This window comes from Rhipicephalus microplus, chromosome 1, assembly GCF_043290135.1.
Source record: "Rhipicephalus microplus isolate Deutch F79 chromosome 1, USDA_Rmic, whole genome shotgun sequence".
Taxonomy (NCBI): Eukaryota; Metazoa; Arthropoda; class Arachnida; order Ixodida; family Ixodidae; genus Rhipicephalus; species Rhipicephalus microplus.
This window is the reverse complement of record NC_134700.1, coordinates 296,289,716-296,312,161: the sequence shown is the minus strand read 5'-3', so window position 1 is coordinate 296,312,161 and position 22,446 is coordinate 296,289,716. Positions and strand designations below refer to the sequence as shown.

Sequence of the window (22,446 nt, the reverse complement as noted above, 5' to 3'; positions counted from 1 at the left end):
GATGCGCTTGACTGCTTCCTATTTTTATAACCTCGCCAAATTTCTTTCAGTAACTCAGGTTCTATTCTCCTATTATGCAACATGGTGCGTAAGGATAAATTCTGCTCTAGAACTACTCTAATGTGTTTTGTGCTTTTACTGCATCTATGGTGTATCAGTATGAATTTTTTTGTGCTCCATTAAATCAACTCCCTTTTTTCTTGACTCCTTGGTGTTTTAATAAATGTTGTCTAGCTGTTCATAACAGGATGCAAGAGCAATCACTGCAAGAGGACCCATTAGTAACCTTTTGTTTTAACAAAGCAGTGTGTATCAGTGGTGAGATCTGAACTGGAAGATACTTGTCGTCTACAAACTTCACCTGTGCTACAGGAGACGAAAACTTGGACAATCTATGCGCAATTTATATACATATGTGTGTATTGTTCATTTCCCCTTCGGGGCTTTCAAATATGCATGCCAAAAACTCCTTTTATCAATGCCTTGTTTTTCATCCTTTCTTTTTTCAACAAACCTGCTTAGAACTTAGTTTTCGTAATCATGCTCACAGTCTTTCAAAAACACCATTGTAGCCTTTGGAGAGCCATGTTCTGCGCATACTCCTCTTATGTTTTTTTTTCTCTGAAAATTGTTTAATGCTGTGTAGTATATAACACATATCGTGTAGAAGAAGACAGTCATCTTGTATAGTGGTATCACATCAATTTTCATTCCAACATCAATAAATCGTTTTGTTTGCAGCTTCATGTCTCCTATGCTTATACCAACACTACTGTGATGGTAGCTGCCCACTTTGCTGTTTCTTTCATTTTTTTCAAAGTGATTTTGAAATAATCTTATCAATGACTTTATTCTTTTCTATTATTCCTAGGTCACAATGAAGATCTGGTCAAGTTTTTGCTGGAGAGAGATGATCTTCATATGGAGCAGGACTCCATGCTTGTTGATATTGAAGACATGACAAGATACTTGTGAGTAAACCTTTTTGTTTATGTTAAGCATGCGGTCTCTGCTGATAACTTTATGCTTGAAACCTTTGTAAACTCTTTATGTTATATGAAAAATTGAAGATTACCAGCAATGTTTGCCAGTATAGCTCAAATTACGTGGTCTCTCCTGGTACGTAGAGGTGGACAGAACCACTGAACTATGAAGTTTACAAGAACTGGGTGTAAAGACTTTCTGTCTGCATCTTTTCCACACTTTGTAGTTTCGCAAGCTTTTACTAAAGGGTCAGCCATCTTGTTGCACGAGTGAATGTCTGCTGCCACAGCAGTTCATTGCAGTGCATATCTTAGGTGATGTTAACTTGAGAAAATACCAGTCTAGTGAGACTGCCATTTTAAAGTTGAATTTTCGGCTTCTGCATAGTAAAAGCCACAATATTATGATGAGGCACACTGTGGTGAATGGCTGTAAATTAATTTTTATCACCTGATGTTCTTTAACATGCGACCAAACATTAGCAAGCATGCTTTTTTTTTTTTTTCAATTCACCCCCAATAAATGCAGCCATCATGGCCAGTAATCGTGTTTGAACCCACATTCTTAGCAACACGACATCATTCAACCACTCTGCAGCCACTGAGGGTGAACACTCTGCTTTAGGTAATAGAAGACACCTGTCACAAATGCATATTTAGTGCAGCTTCTTAGCATAGATTTTTTGGCTTGTACAGTCTTCGAACGATTTTCCGGACCTGGTGGGGACCGCCAAACAGTCTCAAATATTGAACAGTCTAAAAAATGGTTATGCCGTGAAAATAAAGTTTATTTGGATTAAAAAGGCCTAACAAAGATCCCCAATAACGCTAAGCTGCATGCTGTTCTTGGAGACGAACAAATTGGGATTTATTTTGGCTACGGTAAAATCGTTTGCAAGTGCGTTGGCAATTGCTGCCACTGAGTTTTGCGGGCGGCAAAGTTGGTGGCTTTATGGAACCAAGCAAACAAACCTTGATGCTGGTCGCAAAAAGATTTGTGCAACATCTCACCTGGTTAGTGGGATTTAACAACACGGTCAAGGCTTCTTTTACCTGCACCGACACCACATGGTACGTGAGCCTCCAGCATTTTGCCACCATCAAAACGCTACCGTCGTGGCTGCAAGCGAACCCGCCTCTATCAGGTCATTCGCTGAGCACCGTGACAGCAATCGTGAACAGCAGCGAGCATGTGACACGCAAGATGGCTCACTCTTGACACACCACTAATACGACCATGTGCACAATGACGACCAGAAAAACAAATGCCCAGGAAAAAAAAGCAACCTACCAGCATAGTAATTATGACAGTTACACTGACCGAAAAAGAAAAGTTTTACCGTTTTGCTAGTCATGAAAGGTCAGACATGGCCTTGAAAACTAGAAGGATGTGCGTGCTTTCAATGTTGGAGGCCACACAACTGGTCATTTCAAGCCGAACACGACCAAGCCAACAAGAATTTCAACATGGCAGCTTTCAAGATTGAGTAGCATAGCTAAAAACAAATGGTTTTGCCCGTAAAATCAAACTTTGGAACATAAATTTGTCCGAAGAATCGATCACGAAAATACATCACTGCAATAGGAACTTTGACGGTGCATATGTGGAGTCCGAAATACACTCAAACCTCGTTATAACAAAGTTGAAGGGGAGCCACAATTATTTCGTTATATTAGTTATAACAGTTTGTGGCAGTGTGTACTCAGATGGTCGCACACCTACAAGCATGCAAAGAAGGAAACCGCCTAGCGGCCTGATGTACCGCTACGCGACCACGCATGCGATGGAAAGTAAACACAGTTGAGTCTCATTAATTTGAACACGCTTAATTTGAACTTCCAGTTAATTTGAACTCTCGCTGTGGTCCCATGAAAGCTATGTGTATTCGAATCGGTGAAAACATCATGTAATTCGAACGCGCAAGCACCAGCGACGGTTAATTCGCACATGCCGTGCTCCGAAAATGCTCTCAGCATCTTGCCCAAACCCGGGGCGGCATTTCTCAATGCTGCACGCAAAGAAGGAAAAAAAGAAAAGCAAAAAAAAGACTGTGGCAGATTGTTTGCTCTTTCTCAAATGCGATCTGCGACGCGCCTGTGCCACGCTTCTCTCTTTTCTATCTCTGCACGTAGAGACCCTTCTCCTTTAAAGGACACGTGCGGAGAGAGAGAGGAAACAAAAAAGCTGTCGCGGAGGGTCCTCCTTTCTCTGTGAAGAGGGTAGCAGCGGAGACGCAGTTGTTGCCGTCGTCTTTAGAGAGCGTTCGTAGTGGACTTAGCCGCGCGCTACTATGCTTCGCAAACTACATGCGAAATTGATTGACTCGCTGCAAGGCAAACGCGTGCAGACCCGCATCACCGCTTACTTCAACTAATGACGGATGTCCTCTGATTTGTGAATAAATGTAAGTCTTCTGAAGCTTACCTATCGTGTGTTGAGTGGGAGGGAAATCGCTTTGCACCACGGCGCCGCTTCTTAGTCATGTGACACGCTGAGCGCTTCCTCAATCCTCTCCACTGGCTGTGTGAGGAGGAGGGCTCTCTCGGCCGCGCATGGCGTGGCTGTAAGGTCGGCGCGGGGATTTTGAAATAGCCGCGCCCAACGAGCTTCAAACTCCGCAGAAAACGATATACTTAACACATAATGGTAGTTTTTTATAGACTATTTGATTGACTAATTTACTTCATTATATCCATTTACCAGTCAATTTTACTTCGTTACATTGAGGTTTAAAATGTATTGTTCTCAACGGAGCTTTCAAGGGGAATTTCATTTACTTCGTTATATCCATTATTTCATTATATCCTGTTTAGTTATAATTAGGTTTGAGTGTATCCAACAAGTCCGAATTTTAGGAGTCTGAAAAATCTGTAAGCGACTGTGGTAGTGAGACAGCCAAATGAAATTTCTTAAGTTGTTATACTAGGTAAAAAAAAATGGAGATATTACAATTCTATGCATTGCTGAGGGCTCAGATTTGGTATTTTATTTTATTTATTTATACAATACTGCAGGCCACAAATGGGCCCAAGCAGGAGTGGGGGTGTTACAGAGCCGTTAGAACAATTATACAATCTTTGGCGAGGTAAAAACAATAAACAGGACAATACAAAATATTTTGAAAACACTGTAAAATATTAATACATAATTTTACAAGTCAAACATTTGATCAATAGATTTCAGCACATTGTCAGATGAAAGAATTTCATGAGGGAGGTTATTCCAGTCGGTTATAGTGCGGGGAAAAAAAGAATACTTAAAATTGTTAGTGCGCGCTGTGATAGGCGAGAACTTTGCAGAATGGTAATTCCTGGTGGGACGCGATGATAACGGAGTCAGGAAGGCCGATGTTTCGAGTCTGATATTCCCGTGTGATAATTGGAAAAGAAATTTTAGCCTATTCATTTTGCGTCAAGATTCCAAAGTAGGGATTTTATTCATCTGCATTAGTTCTGTCGGGGAGTCATAACGGCGGTATTGGTTGTAAATTAAGCGGACGGCTAATCTTTGGATTTTTTCGAGATTGTCAATGTCTTTTGTAGTATGTGGATCCCAGACTATGCATGCGTATTCAAGGCATGGTCGTACTATTGAGTTATACGCAAGAAGCTTTATGTTCGCAGGCGAATTTTTCAGTTTATGTCTTAGTAAGCCTAGTTTTCGTCGTGCTGAGGCGCATACTTTAAGAATGTGGGAGGACCATGTTAGATTACTAGTAATTGTAACGCCAAGATATTCAAAGCTATCAGTTCGCGAGATAGGAAGACCATTGATTGTGTACTGATGTTCATATGGTTGCTTTTTGTTAGTAATACGCATAAATACGGTTTTCTCAGTATTTAGTTTCATGTCCCAAAGGTCGCACCAATTATTTATTGCGTCAAGGCTATCGTTTAGAATTTGCTGATCATTAGAAGAATTAATTGTGCTGGATAACAAACAGTCATCTGCAAATAATCGTATTTCAACGCCTTCTTTAACACATGATACTACATCGTTAATATAAATCAGGAAAAGTAATGGTCCCAGAACACTTCCCTGGGGGACGCCGGAGTTAACAGGAAGGAAGTCTGAATGAGAGCCATTTATATCTACAGATTGAACGCGGGAATGCAGGTAAGATTTTATCCAGTTTACGATTGTAGATGGAAGACCCAGTAAATTAAGCTTGAAAATTAACTTTGAATGGGAAATTCTGTCGAAGGCTTTACTGAAATCTATGAAAACTACATCGGTTTGGTCTGATTTGTCAATTACAGCAGAGAACAAATGAATAGAAGTGATAAGCTGAGTAGTGGTAGAAAGGCCCTTACGAAACCCATGCTGAAATGGTGACAGAATATTACGCTCATCTAAGAAGTTCAAAATGTAGTTCGAAATAATGTGCTCCATGAGTTTACAACACGACACAGTTAGTGATATGGGCCTATAGTTTGTTACGATGGCATTATCTCCTTTTTTAAACACTGGGACCACCCGGGCGATGAGCCAGTCTTTCGGGACAATGCCTTGCGACAAGGACGAGCGAAAAATTTCAACCAGGAAACGTGCAAGTGACTCGGCGTAGCGACGAAGAAATACATTAGGGATGTTGTCTGGGCCACATGATGTTTTAGATTTGATATTAAGAAGCATGGCAAATATGCCTTCAAATGTTATGAAATCTGGATCAACCTTAATACCGTTATCATTTGAATTGGCACACACGGACGGGTCAGAAAACACTGAGTGGAAATAGCGGTTAAATTCAGTCGCGATTTGCTTAGAATCTTGAATAATCTCGTCTCCGAGCTTAATACATTCGACTAATTTTTGTTTCTTAGGCTGAAGTTTGCGCCAGAGTTTTGCCGGATCACTTTTTAGGAACTGTGGCAGGGTCACCGAGAAGTAATGAAGTTTAGCTGCGCGTATATTATTAGCAAGTGTATCTTCTAACTTTTGAAACAGCGGGCCTTTCTGTTGCCGCCTTTTCGTTTTCTTAACCTTGCGCGTTAAATGAATAATTTCTCTGGTTATCCAAGGGTTTCTGTGGTTTGACTTTTTAGCTTTGTTTGGAATGAAGTTTTCGAGGCAAAACTCACACAGCGACCGGAACTTTTTCCACAGATAATTAGCATCATTGCCTGAAAAACCGTCGAAAGACAAATCGAGATAGTCGAGAATAGATTCATCATTAGCCCTACTAAAGTCTTTAAACATTTTTCGCTGTAAGGGCACCTGGTCGGATATATCTACTACAGAACATGAGAAAAGGACAAGCTTATGGTCGGACAGACCGTATTCTACAGATACATATACATTGGAGAAACTTTTACTATGAAAAACGAGATCAAGAATGGATGCCGTATTTTCCTGAACGCGTGTTGGAGTTCCTACTGCTTGATCAAGATCACACGCCAACATAATATCAAAAACAACTTGATCGCTAAAACATGGAGAGCGTAACTTAGCCCAGTTGATGTTCGGGAGAGTAAAATCACCGGCAATAATCAAGTGGTTTTTGGAATGCTTGAGTGAGTAATCATAAAGCTTGGTTAAAAATTCTACTTCTGAAGACGGGGGACGGTAAACGGCAATTAAGATAATTGTATTTCCAAAAACGTTTAACTGTAGGCATAAGCTTTCATGATCTTCTATTTGATCTAAAAGAATAGTGGTTGTGTGAGTATTCAAGACAACAGCGACACCACCACCTCTATTCGGTCTATCTCGTCTAATTGTTTTGTAGCTTTCCGGTACTATATCTTCATCAGAATGATTATCGTTTAACCAAGTTTCCGTAAGAACGGTGATGTGGGGTGCGTAGGTTAACAAGATACTTTCGAGTTCCACAGTTTTGCTAACAATGCTTTGAGCATTAATATTAAGGAGGCGCAAATTTTGATTACATCGGCGAAGGGCTTGTCATGCACTAACTGTGCTTGAAACTGGTGTCGGCTTTGGAACGGTTAAAACCTTCACGCGCATGTTCTTGCTATCGTCCCACATAAAAGTGTCGTCATCGATCCGTAACTTATCGTGTACAAGATATGGCTTTTTCCCATTCGCTTTGTAAATTTTTCCACTTTCCCACAGTAGTTTACATCGACGCAGTGTGCAACGGGAGTAATCGTTTTGAATGTAGATTTCAGTTCCTTTGAGTTTTTTTGCGTTTTTTAATATTTCTTGTTTTTCCGTGAAGTCCTGAAAATACATGATTACGGGACGATTTCCAGCTTGTCTACCAAGTCTATGTATACGACCAATCGAGTTGCAGGATACATTAAGTTTTTTACAAAACAGTTCATCCACTACTTCTTTTCTTAAGACGGCCTCAGTTTCGTTGGGTTTTTCAGTGAGGCCGTACACTATTAGGTTTGATCGCCGACTACGGTCTTCAATATCGACTATCTTCTCCGACTGATCTGCTACCGATGTTTTTAGTTCATTTAAACTTGTATCAAAGTTATCGATCTTGCAAGTAGATTTGTTCATGGTGTTAAGAAGCGTTTCTAGGTTAGAAACTTTTTGAAGGACAGCTGTGAATGTTTCCCGTTGGGCGTTTTGTTCCGATTTTATATCAGAGATACTCTTCAGAATTTCTTTCTGCCCTTCCAAAACCTTATCTAGTATTTTTTGAATATCGGGTCCAGGGTTTGACTCAATATCGCCACAGAGCATAAGTTTGCACACAAAAAAACAGTCGTATAAAATACCGAGGCAGGTGCGTGGGCATGGCACAACAACCAAGAACCTGTTGCTTGAACAAACAGAAGAATGCGTACAACCAACCTGCATAACGAAGTGACAGAGCTTGGTAAGCATTGCTGCTTGGTGCATTTCGCCATGCCCACTGAAGTTGAACCGCTGAGGGCCGGAGTTTATAGGTGCCAACGATGATGACGTGACGTCACAGAGCGTAGCGCCATGTCGTCGGTGACGGCAGGGAAGTTGAACCACACGTGCACTGGTCCAGTTGTGATGAATGGTGTGGCTCGCTGAGATAAGTTGATTTCCGGGGAAAAGACGGGCTCTTGATAGCTGGCGGGCTCGAAGAACAAGCCTCCGAGAAGGACTGCCTGCATAACGAAGTGACAGAGCTTGGTAAGCATTGCTGCTTGGTGCATTTTGCCATGCCCACTGAAGTTGAACCGCTGAGGGCCGGAGTTTATAGGTGCCAACGATGATGACGTCACAGAGCGTAGCGCCATGTCGGCGGTGACGGCAGGGAAGTTGAACCACACGTGCACTGGTCCAGTTGTGATGAATGGTGTGGCTCGCTGAGATAAGTTGATTTCCGGGGAAAAGACGGGCTCTTGATAGCTGGCTCATGGCTTGGTAGCTGGTTCATGGTCAGAATATTTCTGAATAGTTATTCATTCATTGACCTCTTGCTTAGAATTACATCATTATGTGCCTAACTACTCCCACTGCGTAGCAAATGCTTCTCCCAAGTTTTTCTTGTAGGTTTCGTTGTGACTGTGCTCTGCATTCTGCACAAGCCTGGCATTTTTTTTATAGTGGTCAGAAAATGCTGCCAATCAGTAGTCAAGGCTGCTGTGAACATGCGAGCAAGATATTATACCACAGCATGCAAGCTGGAATTCATAATCACCGTCGCAGACCGATTTCCCGGACCTGGCGGAGACTGTGAAATAGTTGGAAAAATCGAACAGAGTGAAAAAATGGTCCAGCCATGAAAGTGAAGTTTATTTCGATTATAAAAACCTAAAATGAATTTCCAATAATGCCATGCATCATGCGTTTCTTGGGGACGAGCAAGTTTGGTTCTTTTTGGGCTACGGTAACGTCGTTGGCAAGCACGTTGGTAATCGGTGCCACCGACCTTTGTGGGCCGCAAAGTTGGTGGCTCCATGGAACCAAGCTAACAATTAAACTTGATGCCGGTCGCAAAAAGATGCATGCAACATGTTGCCTGCTTGCTGGAATTTGACAACATGGTCTAGGCTTCTTTTACTTGGACCGCCGCCGCATAGTTACGTGAGCCTACAGCACTTTGCCACCATGAAAACACTATACCGTCGCGGCGGCGATTGAACCCACGTGTTCCAGAACACTAGCCAAGCACCGTGATTACGAAGTGCTACCGAGCGATTGCGAACAGCAGCGAGCATGATATGCAACAGCAGCGAGCATGTGATGTGCGCAATGGCTCAGACACACTTGGACACGACTAACATGTGCACATGCGCAATGAGGACCACAAAAACAAACACCCAAAAAATAAATACAACTTACCGGCATAATAATGATGATGATAAGGTTGACTGAAAAAGAACAGTTTTGCAATTTTTCTAGCCAAGGATGATCAGACATGGCCTCCGAAACTGTAAAACTTTTGGCGCCCTATCTTGGAAGCCACACAACTAGCCACTGCAAGCCAAACTGTACCAAGCCAACAAAAATGCAACATGGTGGCTTTCAAGATCGAGTGGCATAGCTCAAAACAAACAATTTAGTCCGGAAAATCGAACTATGGAACTTAAATTTGTCTGATAAATCAGTTGCGAAAACGCATGAATGCAATTGAAACCTTGGTGGTGCATTTGTAAAGTTCGAAGTATGCCACAAGTTTGAATTTTTGGAGTACGAAAAATCCGTCGGTGACTGCGATTCTCAAAGCCAGCTGTAAATCACTTCCTCTTTTCTCTACAAATGATGTCATATACTCAAATGACCGTGCCATATAACCAATGTCCACGACCGTTTGCTAATTGGAGCATCGTGAGCTGCGTAGTGACCGCTGCAAGGTGCCACCACATTCCTGCATGCGTGCCGACTCTGAAAGTAAGCTGGGCGGTCGAAACAATAATCAAAGGAAAGGGCTCAACATCACGACTCACATTGACGAACGGGTGCATCTATGATTGGGTCTATGTGGAGCAAAATGTATACATGTGGCGCAGGTTCAATTTAATATCTGGTACTAGCTCTATCATTTTACTTGTTGCTAAGACATTTAGGTGTACTTTAATGATGCTGGATGAAGGCCACACACAAAGGACACTCTAATCGTTGCACAGTCTCTGTTTGCGAAAAGGGCGCGCTTTTCAGACACAGCGAAGTAACAACTGAGACGCTTATTCGCGTCCATCTGTACCTGTGAGTACGTTTCGTGCGTCATTTGTGCATGAGGAACACGGGGAACATTTTGATCTGCTTGCCATTCTGTGCGTGACCTTCCGATTTGTTGCTATCGCGTTCATTGCTTCGCCTTTGCAGCAAACTTTTTTTTGTAAACTTGGACCTGACCCTGCTATATTTTTTCTATTTGTAGGGGAGCCAAAAACATGAGTGCATCTCGTGACGGCTCGTCAGTGTCCCTCTCTCATCCGGCAAAGACAATCCCATAGAAAGGAAGAGAGACGCACCTTCAGCTCTCAGGGGTGCCAAGGGGCATGCCTACGTTGCGTTTTCTATTATCTATTGTTTTTTTATAGAGCAAGCTCTCTTTCATCCTTCTTTCCTTCTTTTTTTGGCCCATGTCACAGAAGGCAGTTGCTGAAACTAACAAAACTCAAAAACTTTGCGCACAGAGAGCTGGTACTTTCCTGATGTCCTGAGTACACCGAGGTATGCGTTCACTGTTTTTAGTTTCACTGTCTCTAATATTGTGTGATTTCAGGTGGGTTTTCATTGTTTGCTGTCATGATAACTGTGAGCGGACAGCACTTTAATAGGAAGAATATCATGTTAGCATCTTTGCTCCTTGGGGCCATGTTTTTTATATGATAATGCTGCTCTACAATATTGCCAGGCATTAGTCACTAGTTTTGGATAAATAGCAGTCTACTCATTTTGTGTTGGAAGTTTGCAGCTGCATAGCGCAACTCTCTTTTTGATATTTTTTTCTTTAGGACCATTTCATTGTAAATTGCACTCTGTAAATTCCAAGGTAGAGTGTAAGATAGCGCATTACATGTTTAGTTATTGTTCTGTGTACTTTGTGCAATGTTTGTGTGAAGATGCACTCATAGGAGTGTATTGAGAAGTAACACTTTACATGATTTGGTCAGGTTCTTAGAGACAGACTTTACGTATGGCTTTTCGAATTTTATGGAGGAGATTGTGCCATACTAACTTTGTGCCCATAATGAGGACCACTCTTGGCATGCAAGCAAATGTGCATTGCTGGGCCTGTTTTCCTAAAGGCATCCTTCCACCTCGCATTGTACATAGATTTGCCGTTGTGACGTATCCATTTGTTGCTGGCAGTCCTAAGCGTCAGTCACGTTGAGGCATTTTCTGTTGTGTGAAATGCTTAAAGGGCTAAAACCTGAAATACATGCCAACTCGCTACTGTTGGGGCATGAGCAGGAAGTTCAATATTGCCATTTCAACTCATCAGGGATCTACGTGAGCATTAACAGCTTGTGGACAAAGACAGAAGAGCGATGTGAGACAGATTAGCTGAGAGTTAGCAATGTGTTTGTTCTTGCTCGTACGGCACTGGATTTTTACTGCTCATGCATGCAGGTCTGCCTTGACATACAGCAAAGGTACCCTATCACTCTAAAATGGAATGACACGAATATACTTGATAGACGGGTATGCTCCCTCTGACGTATCTTGAAGACTGAGTAATTCAGGATAACTTGGCATCATTTGATTCTTGGCAGCTTAACAGCCATGTCACTCATTTGAAGCATTTCTCTAAAATCTAGTAGTTTTACAGAAAAGTGTTTCGGGGACCCATTAAGCTATACTATTGCATACTGTCAAAAGTGTGCCTAAAAGTAGGTTTTGTTGCGATTATTTGATTTCATTTGTGTTTTGTTCAGACTCTTTTTTTTTTTTTGCTGCCAGAGCTACTCATATATGTATTTGAAAAACACTTTCTTACCATCTCATTATGTTAATTATGCTTGAAATGCAGGCACATTGTATTGATTGCACTGTTTATGCATTACAGTAGACTCTTTATGAAGCAAAGATGAAGAATGTGTGAAAGATTTTAAAAGCTGAGGAGTGTTCTTGAATTGTCTAGCGCTTCAGCTCTTAGCAGGTCTTGTCTTATAGGAAGTTCATTGAATACTCTCCTGTATGATATCGCTTATTGACGAAGAAAGTAGGCTACTTATCTCTGAAAAGTGGCATTTGTCTTTTTCGTTTTCACTTAGTTCAATAGATGTATGCTCCTATCCTCTCTATCAACTCGTTAAATGTCTTTGTTTACGGCCCTTGCAACATTTTTCATTACATACGCCGAAGGTTTGAGAACTGTTGTGTAGCAGTATCACTAAGGAATGCTTGCTTAGACTTGGCTTAAGTATGCAAGTCATCTTTGCATGTTCGTGAAGCACTGTTTTTCATTTTTAAATGAAATAGAGCCTGTACTTGAAAGAATTTTAGAGTGTTTGAACTCCACAGACATCAAGTTGTTGGAAATGAACGAAACCAGCAGCGTAATGATTTATTCATTTTAAGTTCAAGCTAATCTCTGTTTTAGAACACTGGCCTGTATAACGCTGCACTTTACTGCACTTTATTCCATGATGTTAACGTGATTCCAAAGCACAACTTACGACTGTGTAATCTCCGTGTATAATGTGTTGTTGCTTCTGGTGTCACATTTCTTGTAATGGCACACTACTCACAGTATACTGCTAGACTTGTTATTTATATGCTCGTTCCTGGCATTGTCTGGAATTAGGTTGCAGACAAACTGGCTTTATTGACTGCTGTGTGCACTGAAAGCCAAGCTAGGATGCTTAGCCTCCATTGTACAGTACCTATATTCGGCGTTATCCTGTAATATTCAACCTACTCTAGTGAAGTCTTTGTACAGTATGTACACCTGGGAGTTATTCCGCAAGCCTCGGCATATTTTAGCGGCTCCAACATTTCATTTCGTTGCACTTTAAGATGCCACAGAAACGACATGTGCATAATTTGCTGTATGCTGTGTATACCCTATTTTTGTGTTGTGTTTATCTGCATCCTTGAAATGAAACCATGGTTTCACAAGTGCAATCAGCTCCTTTGAAAGTTAAGCAAATAGATAAAATCTCAACACCTTTTAGAGCCTACAGAAAAGGTTGAGTGTGTGCCTGTGATACCAGTAAGCAGATGCAATGGCTTGCGAAAATTGTGAGTGTTGCGAGTTGCAACGGTTATTAATCGGCATACATTTTCATTTTCTCGGCTTACATTTTGTCTGGTCATAATTGATCCGGCCTTTAAAGACAATGAAGCAATGAAACTCAGTTTCTACTTTTTGGAGAAAACAATGAAGCCACCAAAGTGTGGTAATATAGAAGCACGCTTGAAACTCGTGCACTGTATTTTTTACATTACACATAGTGCACATGAAGAAGCTTGCATTTGGTCGAGAAAGTGGACCACACATCAAATAAACACACAAGCAACTCAATGTGCCCGAGTAAAAATGTGGTAAGTTACTCAGGCCTGTATGTCAAATTCCTACACTAGTGAAACTAGAAATATCACTCCCAGCAACTACTAGGGCATTCTCTAAATGAACTCACTAATTTGACAAGCAAAACACATAAAGAGTTGAAGCATTTCGTCTTGTGTGCCCCTCATCTCTGCTGCGTGCTCGCCTGTCGAATAAGCTGGGACACTCTGACGGAACACTGACATGATATCCACCAGGCTGCTGCTTTTATTTTAACGCCCATGTACGTTTTTGCAGGTGTACAGAGAAGCAGCCTACACCAACAACGCTTGTGCAACTTGTGTGTTTGTATGAAGCTTCTCCTCCTGTACCACTAACATGCTTCCACACACTCCACACTTCTTAGTGCCGTTTGTGAAAGCACAGTCCTTCTGCTTGTGCTGCTGTGTGACACATCGTTTGTACATGTCTAATACTTGCTGTACTCATTCCCACTGGGATATTTTCTCCTTTTGTATGCTCACTGATTGTCCTAAGGTGGATGAGTGTGTGCTGCTTTGTGGACGACGTAGAAAAGGACACTTGTCTAGTTTCCGCAAAATGTTATGTGCCTTTCGGAAACCTAATTTTCGTGTCAAGGGAGTTGGGGGTTATTGTTTCATTTCAATTAGCTTTATGTAAATTTTTGTCTTTGCTGCTTTATTTTTCAAATGGGCATTGTATCTTCGCATGACAGATATGCTTCATTTTCATGTGCACATAACTTGCAAGTGCCTACATTAAGGAAAAATTGTCATGTAAGTAAACATGCAAAAAGTGTGCTGTGCACGCTGTGTCTTTATATCATGACAGTGCTGTTATATTATCCTCAGCTGCTAGTTCAGCTATGAAGAGATAATTGGCATTTGCCAGCTTACTGCAAGTTCTGCACTGGAAACATAGCACGTGTCATTGCATTTGCCTGCAGCTTTTAATACATTAAAAGGTTTTCACAATAGTGTTGCAGCATGAAGTCATCAATGAAGGCAACAGTTGTGCCATTCCTTGTTACACATTTTGTTAGTTGTTTCAGTGGCATTGTGGGAATGTTCTCGATGTGCAGTCATTGTGTTCACCTGTACTTGATTTATATTTATTATTAAGCCAAGTGGCTCATGAAAGGGTTCATATTCCTTTTGAATGCTGTCTACGTAGTTTGTATATGGCTAGGGAAAAAGAGCAAGAGTGTTTCTGCAGCAGTTTCATTTTTGTGCAGTGATGTATGTCTATGGAAAGAGCTTCGTTAGTGTGCTTGCCCTGTGGCCTGTGCACATTTATGGCGGCCTAAAAGCTGTGGATTCAATAAATGTACCTTTAATTTAGGAATGAAGTACTTTGATCTCCATTCTTCTTTATCATAAAAAGTTATTGGCTCATGATTTTCAAAACTGCAGAAACTAGGCTTCATGCAGTAGTTAATGCAATGGGTTACTGTCTTGAGAAAACAGGAGCAATCACTAAAATGAAGCTAATTGCTATTACTTTTCTCCCAAGTTTTATTTTCTTTGTACAAATATATCAATTAGAAGAAGCTGACTTGGCTCCTTCAGTGTACCCTCTGAAAGCCTTCGAACTTCATTTTCACTGGTCTTCATTTCTTTTTATTGGTCGTATAAAGGCATTAATAGCCATGCTGAAAACATTTATTGAGCAGGCTAGAAGACAATACAATGTTTTAACTTATAAACACATTGAGCACAAGATCGTAGTTGCTCTATACATAGTTTCATGCTTGCATCTTTGTATTTTGTAAAGTATTGGCTCTCTGAGAAGGCGCTTCTATTTGGACCAGTGAAAGACTGGCGAAATTGTCTGCAGTTGATTTCTTGGCGTCAAGTTTTGTTGTCACTATCGATCAATATATCCCTCTTCAACCCCGCGACCAGTGTACTGGACGTAAAAAAAAAAACGGCTCAGAAAAGCAAGCATAGCTAAAAGTGGAACTAAAACCATTTTGGCAGCTTCTGTAAGGGTCGGGCAATGTGCTTTTAAATGTCTTTCCTCCTTCAGTCCCATGTTTTTATCAGGGTGCATCCACGTAATGGCGGCATCCACGTGGAAACACGGGTGCACAATGTGGTCAAGTATGCAAAAATGTTTTGAGTTATGTTGAAGCAATTCAAATGATTTGAATCGTGTGAGCTGTCTCATGTCTTCTTGAAACATTCTTACAGTAAGGCAGATTTTGCGATCAGAAGCTTTCTGGTAATAGGACAATGAATGTATGTCCAGTACAGTGGACACCAGGACGCATTTGGCGCACGTCGTGCTAAACATGAAGAGAAAAAAGAAAAAGAAACGCAGCGTCAGATGACAATATTGAAGCACAGCCATTAAATATCAAACTGGGGCATGCTGGGAATCTAACAAGAGCATGAAGCATGAGGAAAAAGCGGCGTCTGATGAGGTCGACTTGAGGGCGCTACATGCGCTCCCTCTTAGGTTTTTTCCCCTTGGTGGTGCTGAAAGCTATGTGCAACGGCTAACCATGAGAAAAATTTTCTTGGCTCAAATTGAACTATTTGGGTTTATCATCATGAGATTATTAACCTTCTGACATGGCCAAAAGCAACACTGTCAAGGAAGATAGCAGAATGTGCGTAACCATGTGTGTAACAAAAGAATTCCAATTCATTTTACTAGACTGTTGTGAAAACCATTGTCCTTATGTCTCGTTTATTTTTTTGTAGGCTTTTCAGTGGTCTCTTAGCTAGAAAACAATGTTAAAAACTGTTGTTCTACGGGGGGTCGGAAAGGGACGGGTTCTGCTCTGATTTGGATTTGCCTGTCAGAACATTCCTATCCATGAGACTGGTGCACCGAATGACCTTGGGCGTTATGTTGCATTGCTACGGGATTATTCAAGAACTCAAAGGCTGCACTGACATTTACAGCTTCGTTCAACAATACTGTAACTGGTTACATTAACTTCGTTACTGAAGTAAAAAGGATCAGGTCAATCTATGCAACTGTGCAACTGCTGAAGATGCAATTGATTACAGCCGATTGATTGGATTTTGTTTGCTATTTCCAAGCCTGTGTCTCACAAACAAATACATGGTACACGGGGAGTATGAAAAGTGGGAAACGTTCGCGAATATTTGAGCTGGACTCAAATTGTATACTTGGTACCAATAAGTTTAGATGTCTTGACATGACACAAAATTGGCCCATGTGTAATAATAGTGGGCCCGACAGGTAACAATGTTGCTCATAGAAAGTTAACAGTCCAAGAACATTACATATTGCAGTTCTTGTCCGCTGCGCCTTCTGCAATTGGATTAAAAGAAAAGAGGACCTTGACGTCCTGAAAAACTTCTCACTTGCGAGTCCTGGAAATGATTAGCAGACAGTACAATAAAATTCTTATGAGTGCTCATGCAAACTGTCCAGCATTTTTCTGGGGGTTTATATGTCTCAGAATTTTGTGCAATAAATAAGACATTTCTGTAGTTGATTATACAGCTTAAATAGTAAGGAATAACACCAGGGATGGAACGTAATGTGGCTATGTAACGGCGAGCTACTTACCATTTGATTGGCAAAGCAAGCATAAACATATCATTAGATTCATTCGATTCATTTCAAATGAGCATAAAAATCGAGATTACATTTCGAAAGAAAGCGAAGGAATCACAGAAGTTAAAATACAAAGAACTAATGCAATTGACATGTGAATTGTTTAGGTAAATCCATTATTCGATAATGATAGGTATATTTCAAATTGTCAGATCAGATTTTAACACGAGCATCTATAGCACCGGCACAGACTGAGGGAAATATACAAAATAATACCGGGAATAGGCCTGATTATAGGCAAAGTCCAAGATGATGCGTTCACCGGCTGTCATTAAACTGAAAGGACCGCACTGGTGACTTTAACTCGGTCAACAAATCGCGGAGACGCCCATTTGCACTATAGTTGGACACGACTTTAGAAGTCAGTGGTGTTTCCTGCCCAAAGGCGGATGCACACAAGCCTACACCAATGGGCGTGCACTATGCACTGATATCATGAGCCGTATGGCCGGTAGCCCCACCTTGGGAGGAAACATTGCCGAGTGCATGAGCGGTTAAAACGTATTGGCAGGCTCAATTGTAAGACATTACAGCATAGGGCAGCGCACAGCTCATTACACAAAGAACACGCACTCAAAGGCAGTGCTTGTGTGGTCCCTTTGTGTGCGTATTTTTTGTGTGACCTAGCTAGTGTGCACTGCCATATGTGGTAAGGTATGAGCGGCACTGTTTCTTTAGTTGCGGAGGTGATCGGCTGCCGTGCTTCAGTCATCTAAGCTAGGCGTCTTCAGCCTTTTTGCAGGGGCCCTGCAACGCTTTCTGAGCATGGTCAGAAAACGCTGCCAATAGGTAGTCGAGGCTCCCGCGGGAACACGCGAGCCAAAGATTGCGCAGCACGCGGCCTGGAATTCACAATAAATTGTCAAAGTTAGCTAAAATTTGCTTTCTCTTTTCTTCGAAAAGGACGCTACAAGCTTAAAAATCGCTCGTCACAGCCATTGTACCAGCCATTGGCTGATTTGAGCATGGCGTGCTCGTTTGTTACTGGGGCAGCCGCGGGAGGTCGCGACTTGTCCACGCGTGCGTGCGCGATTGCACTGAAAAGCCGCCTATTCGAAGACAAAATAGAGAAAAATGTGCTCAAGATGCGTGCGTTACGTATTTTTTTTCTTTTTCTCCATGTCATTCATCCCTTCTTAGCTTGCAGCGCTTTCGTTTGGATGAGAGAAGAGAAAATGCAGTTGCAGCGTGCGACAAATCGATTCTAAAGGTTTTCGCGGCGTTGAATTCGTGAAACAATAAGCTTATTTAGCGAATTCCTTCCATGACTACTTGAAATTTCGAGTGTTGCAGGGCCTCTTTAAGTTGTCTTTGACTGTGTGCATGCACACTATGCACTGCAATGAATGTACACCAATTGCCGCTGATGTCGGCTATAGTTACTGTATATGCTACCTAATGTAACTAAGTAACTCTAATGTTGGCTGATTTGGGCACATGTACTTTATACCGGATCCCACGTTCATCGGATAATCTCGAAGGCCATTGCGAACCACGCTCACAAATACGTCTGGTTACACTGATCGTAACCACGAAAGATTGGCGGAAAATTAGATTCTTGTATTAGAAAGTTTCCGTCAAACGTTCCCGCAGCCGAGGGCCGTATGCAGGACCACAGCCACAGAGGCATACGCAAATGTAAACCAGGATTAATTCATTCATTGACGCAATGACATAACCATAATGAGTTTTCACAGTCTGATCTTAAGAATCACGTTTTCAGGCTGTGAAGAAGAACATCTGGACGTAACGTACGATGTCGAGCATAGTGTCCTGGTACCGCACTTTATACGCGAGACACTTCTGCTGGTGAGAGCGTGAAATAAAGAAATGGTAAGAAATCAGCTTTGTCGTGGAAGTGTGTAGGCGCGTTTAGTATTCCGTATACAATGTGTCACGGGGTATGCTTTCGAATAGGCTCTTGATCATTTCCTCTGTTCGATGGGCTGCGCGCATTGTCCTACTACTATATGCTGCTATCACTAGAGTAGTTTACGGCACATCTCGCTTTTCTCAAGCTATATAAACATGTCGAAGGCTTTTATCAACTGTGTGCTGGAACCAGCGGTAAAGTTCTGCTAGCAGTGGCGCACCAACTCTTTCGCGGGGGCCCGGTTATGTAATACGTCACCCGAGATATGTATAGGTAGTTGTAAGGAGGTATCAATTCGTCTGTGGCAGTATTACTTTTTTTTCATCACAGTCCGTTTTGTCTAGGTGGTAAATGCATCGATTTGAGAAATATGGAGACATTATAGCATAATCCTTTCTGGAGACTTGTACCGGGCGAAAGAAGGCTGATAGCCGTCGTTGAATTGTATTTCTCTGCTATCCTGACTCGTAATTTTACGTTATATCACGTACGAATATTTATGAGGCGGTCAAACGAATCACAGTTACTCTCTATATAGATGACAGAGTGCCCTCGTCGTGTCACTGAAATTAGGTACGTGAGAAGTAATTTTGCCGGAATAAAGGCTTCGATTAGCCGACCTTTATTCACATGCCATGTATTTCACAGTGAAAGTGTCAGAGCTGTCACCGTTTCCTTTTTCGTCATTTGAATTTTGATTGTTTTGGTAGCATAACGGCAATATCAGTGTCGTGGTTATTTACTCTATTCTCTCAACTGCACCTAAATCAACAGGTCACGCATGCAGCATAGCGGCGTCTTTATAACGAAAACTAAGTATTCGCTGAGGTAGCCTACTGAAGAAAGAAAAAAGTGCAAATTTTCACTCCTACGTAACCCCACAGTGTTTCATACAAAGTACATCGAACTCATAACGCGTGTTGCGTACTTCTTGAACAAGCAAAACATTTTGATGTTGGTTCTTACATTGCTCAACATATCCACTGAACACCGGAAAACGACCACAAGTGACCAAAACATTCCTGTAACCAGCCTGTGGTCGTCGCTGAACCGGCGACGTTCAGTCTAGACATACTCAAGACGCATGGAGTGCACCTGCACCCTCCACCTGGTATCCTGCTTCTTCGGCTCGACGGGAGGATTCTCGACGTGGCGTTAGAATGAAATGCAGTGCTAGTTTCATGAAAAGAAAGAAAAGGCCACCCTTTTAATTGAGTGTAACCCGTGAGCGTAGAACGTGGTACTCTTCTGACTGCGCTTGGTAATCAGACTGTCATTTTCTTTTTTCGCCAGTTCCCTCCATACTGTAAAGCCTGAAAATTTCGGAATAGGTTTCTAGCCCATGCAGATCTCTTGCAGAGGCATCGTAAATATAAATGCTCTAATATGGGCGACGCAAATCTAGAGCAAGAAAGGCCATTTGAGAATATATGCGCCCAAGAATTGAGTTTACCTTTCGTACACCATGACCGGACATTCCCAAACGAGTGCGAAGTTATACAAAAGCGCCAAACATTTTTTTTTTTTTTCTCGCCACATGCAAGCTTCTTCGCTAGCGCGGCATTCTTTTCAACTATACGAAGGAGCGCCGCGGTGCGGAGAAGAGAGCGGGCCACGCCCACCTCTGGGAACACGCTCTCTCCGTGTGATTGGGACGGCCAGAGAGAAACCCGCCGAGCAACGGCCATCTCGGGGGCCATGCTTTCAGTAGCGAAGGTCGCCAGGTAGTGGGAAGCTGGCATGTTGATTGAGGTGAAAATACGCACCTTTTCAACGGTGATGTGTGTCGTGATCAAATAGTACTGAGCAATGGCAACTGATTCAGCCGTTGACGCGCATCGTGGTTAACAACGACATACTCTAAGAGTCTGGGCTTAGATTCCTGGATCCGATGCGGGTTAGTTTTGGAAGTATTGGATATTTTAGGTAGGTTGTACCAACGTTTCTAGACTAGTCTAGAAACGTTGGGTTGTACAACAGGAATCCAGTTAACATAACCCTGTAGAGCTGTAACATATAGGCTGTGGGGAGACTCCAACTCTGTTCGGCAAGGAACCTGAAGAAGGGACATGTACGTAGCTGTAATGCTGTTGAGGTGGCATTTAGAACAATTGACATGAAGCCACAACGCAAGGAAGCAAAAAAAAAAAAGATAAGTCCATGTGCATCATGATTCGAGCCCATTCTTTTCAGTTTTACTTCCAACACGCCACTTTCAGTTTGAGCGCGCGGCCACATGACGCCCCCCCCCCCCCCCCCGCGGCGGCCACGGTAATAAGTGTGCAGCATACGATGCTCAAATCAGCCAACGGTTACGGACTTTCGAGTATATGGCTAGGTGATTTGGGAATATGGCCTCATTTATAAGAAGAAAAGCCAGTGATATCTAGCCGACTTTGAGAATTATTTGTAAATTCCAACTTTTCGATTAATATATTCCCCCTCAGGATCAGCATGACCACTGATGCGCTTAGACGGCCGCCTGTCTAAACAGGAGAATAGACGGAAGAAACGTTTTTTTTTTGTTTACGTATGAAAAAAAAATAACTGTAAAAAGGAAGGCTACGTTAGCACCGGCTTTGCCGTCACCATGATATTGGTGTCCAAAAAACGCACAGAGGATGAAAACAATTGGCAAAGAAAGAATAATAGCAAGCTGTGTACTGTCAAAAGCAAAAAGTTGGCAGGGCGTGAATTGTTTGATATAGCTGAATTCCCACTTTGTCTGGGAATGTAATTTTGAAATAAATGCTCCACGCCATACTTGACACTCCAGCCTGTCCAATCACCAGCTTGATTACAAGCATTAAGCACTGATAGAACAGAAATTCGTATTTGTTGTGGATATAACGTCCCGCCAATTTTTGCTGTTGATAGTACATGTACGATATCTGAAGTCTAAAGAATAGGCAGTGTCTAAGGGTGGAGTCCAATATACTTACAGGGCTACCGCTGATAGAATCCGTACAGATATTTTTTATATACTTAAATATAACTCGGAAGAACGGGGAGATTGGCCAATGTTTTGACCAGCTGACTGCACCGTGGTGTGGAAAAGAAGTAAAAGGAGTAAAAAAGAATAGCGAAGAGTAATTAGAAAGAAAGAAAGAACAACAAAGAAAAATGAAAATAGGACACTGCTTGAGTTCTCTTTAACATTTTCGCATAATGTATATATAGCTGACTACATGTCGTAAACAGAGGTAGTACGAAATTCCATGGTCGCTATACGGAGTTGACAGCACTGTTGTCTTGAACTTCAAGAGACGTACAGTGCCTATTTTCTTTCGCTTTGCGCATCATAATGTTTTTTTAAAATTTAGACTATCTTGTCTTGAAATATTTTCATAGATTCCTTCTTTGACTAAATAAATGCGAAGCATTTCTTAACGAACTTCGGTGACTTTGAGCGTATCTATCTATCTATCTATCTATCTATCTATCTATCTATCTATCTATCTATCTATCTATCTATCTATCTATCTATCTATCTATCTATCTATCTATCTATCTATCTATCTATCTATCTATCTATCTATCTATCTATCTATCTATCTATCTATCTATCTATCTGTCTGTCTGTCTGTCTGTCTGTCTGTCTGTCTGTCTGTCT

At 41.7% G+C, this 22,446-nt stretch overlaps 1 protein-coding gene across 3 annotated transcripts in view; it reads left to right on the top strand.

Moving 5' to 3' along the window:
• The window catches only part of Schip1 (Schwannomin interacting protein 1), a 181,001-nt gene extending 170,597 nt beyond the window's left edge, over positions 1-10,404 (top strand). For all 3 annotated transcript variants that reach the window (XM_075865322.1, XM_037412208.2, XM_037412207.2), the window contains 2 exons: positions 872-971; positions 10,262-10,404. In XM_075865322.1, the coding sequence (XP_075721437.1) occupies positions 872-971; positions 10,262-10,337 (176 nt within the window). In that variant the 3' untranslated portion in view covers positions 10,338-10,404. The remainder of the gene's footprint in view (positions 1-871; positions 972-10,261) is intronic.
• Positions 10,405-22,446: the final 12,042 nt, after the last annotated feature.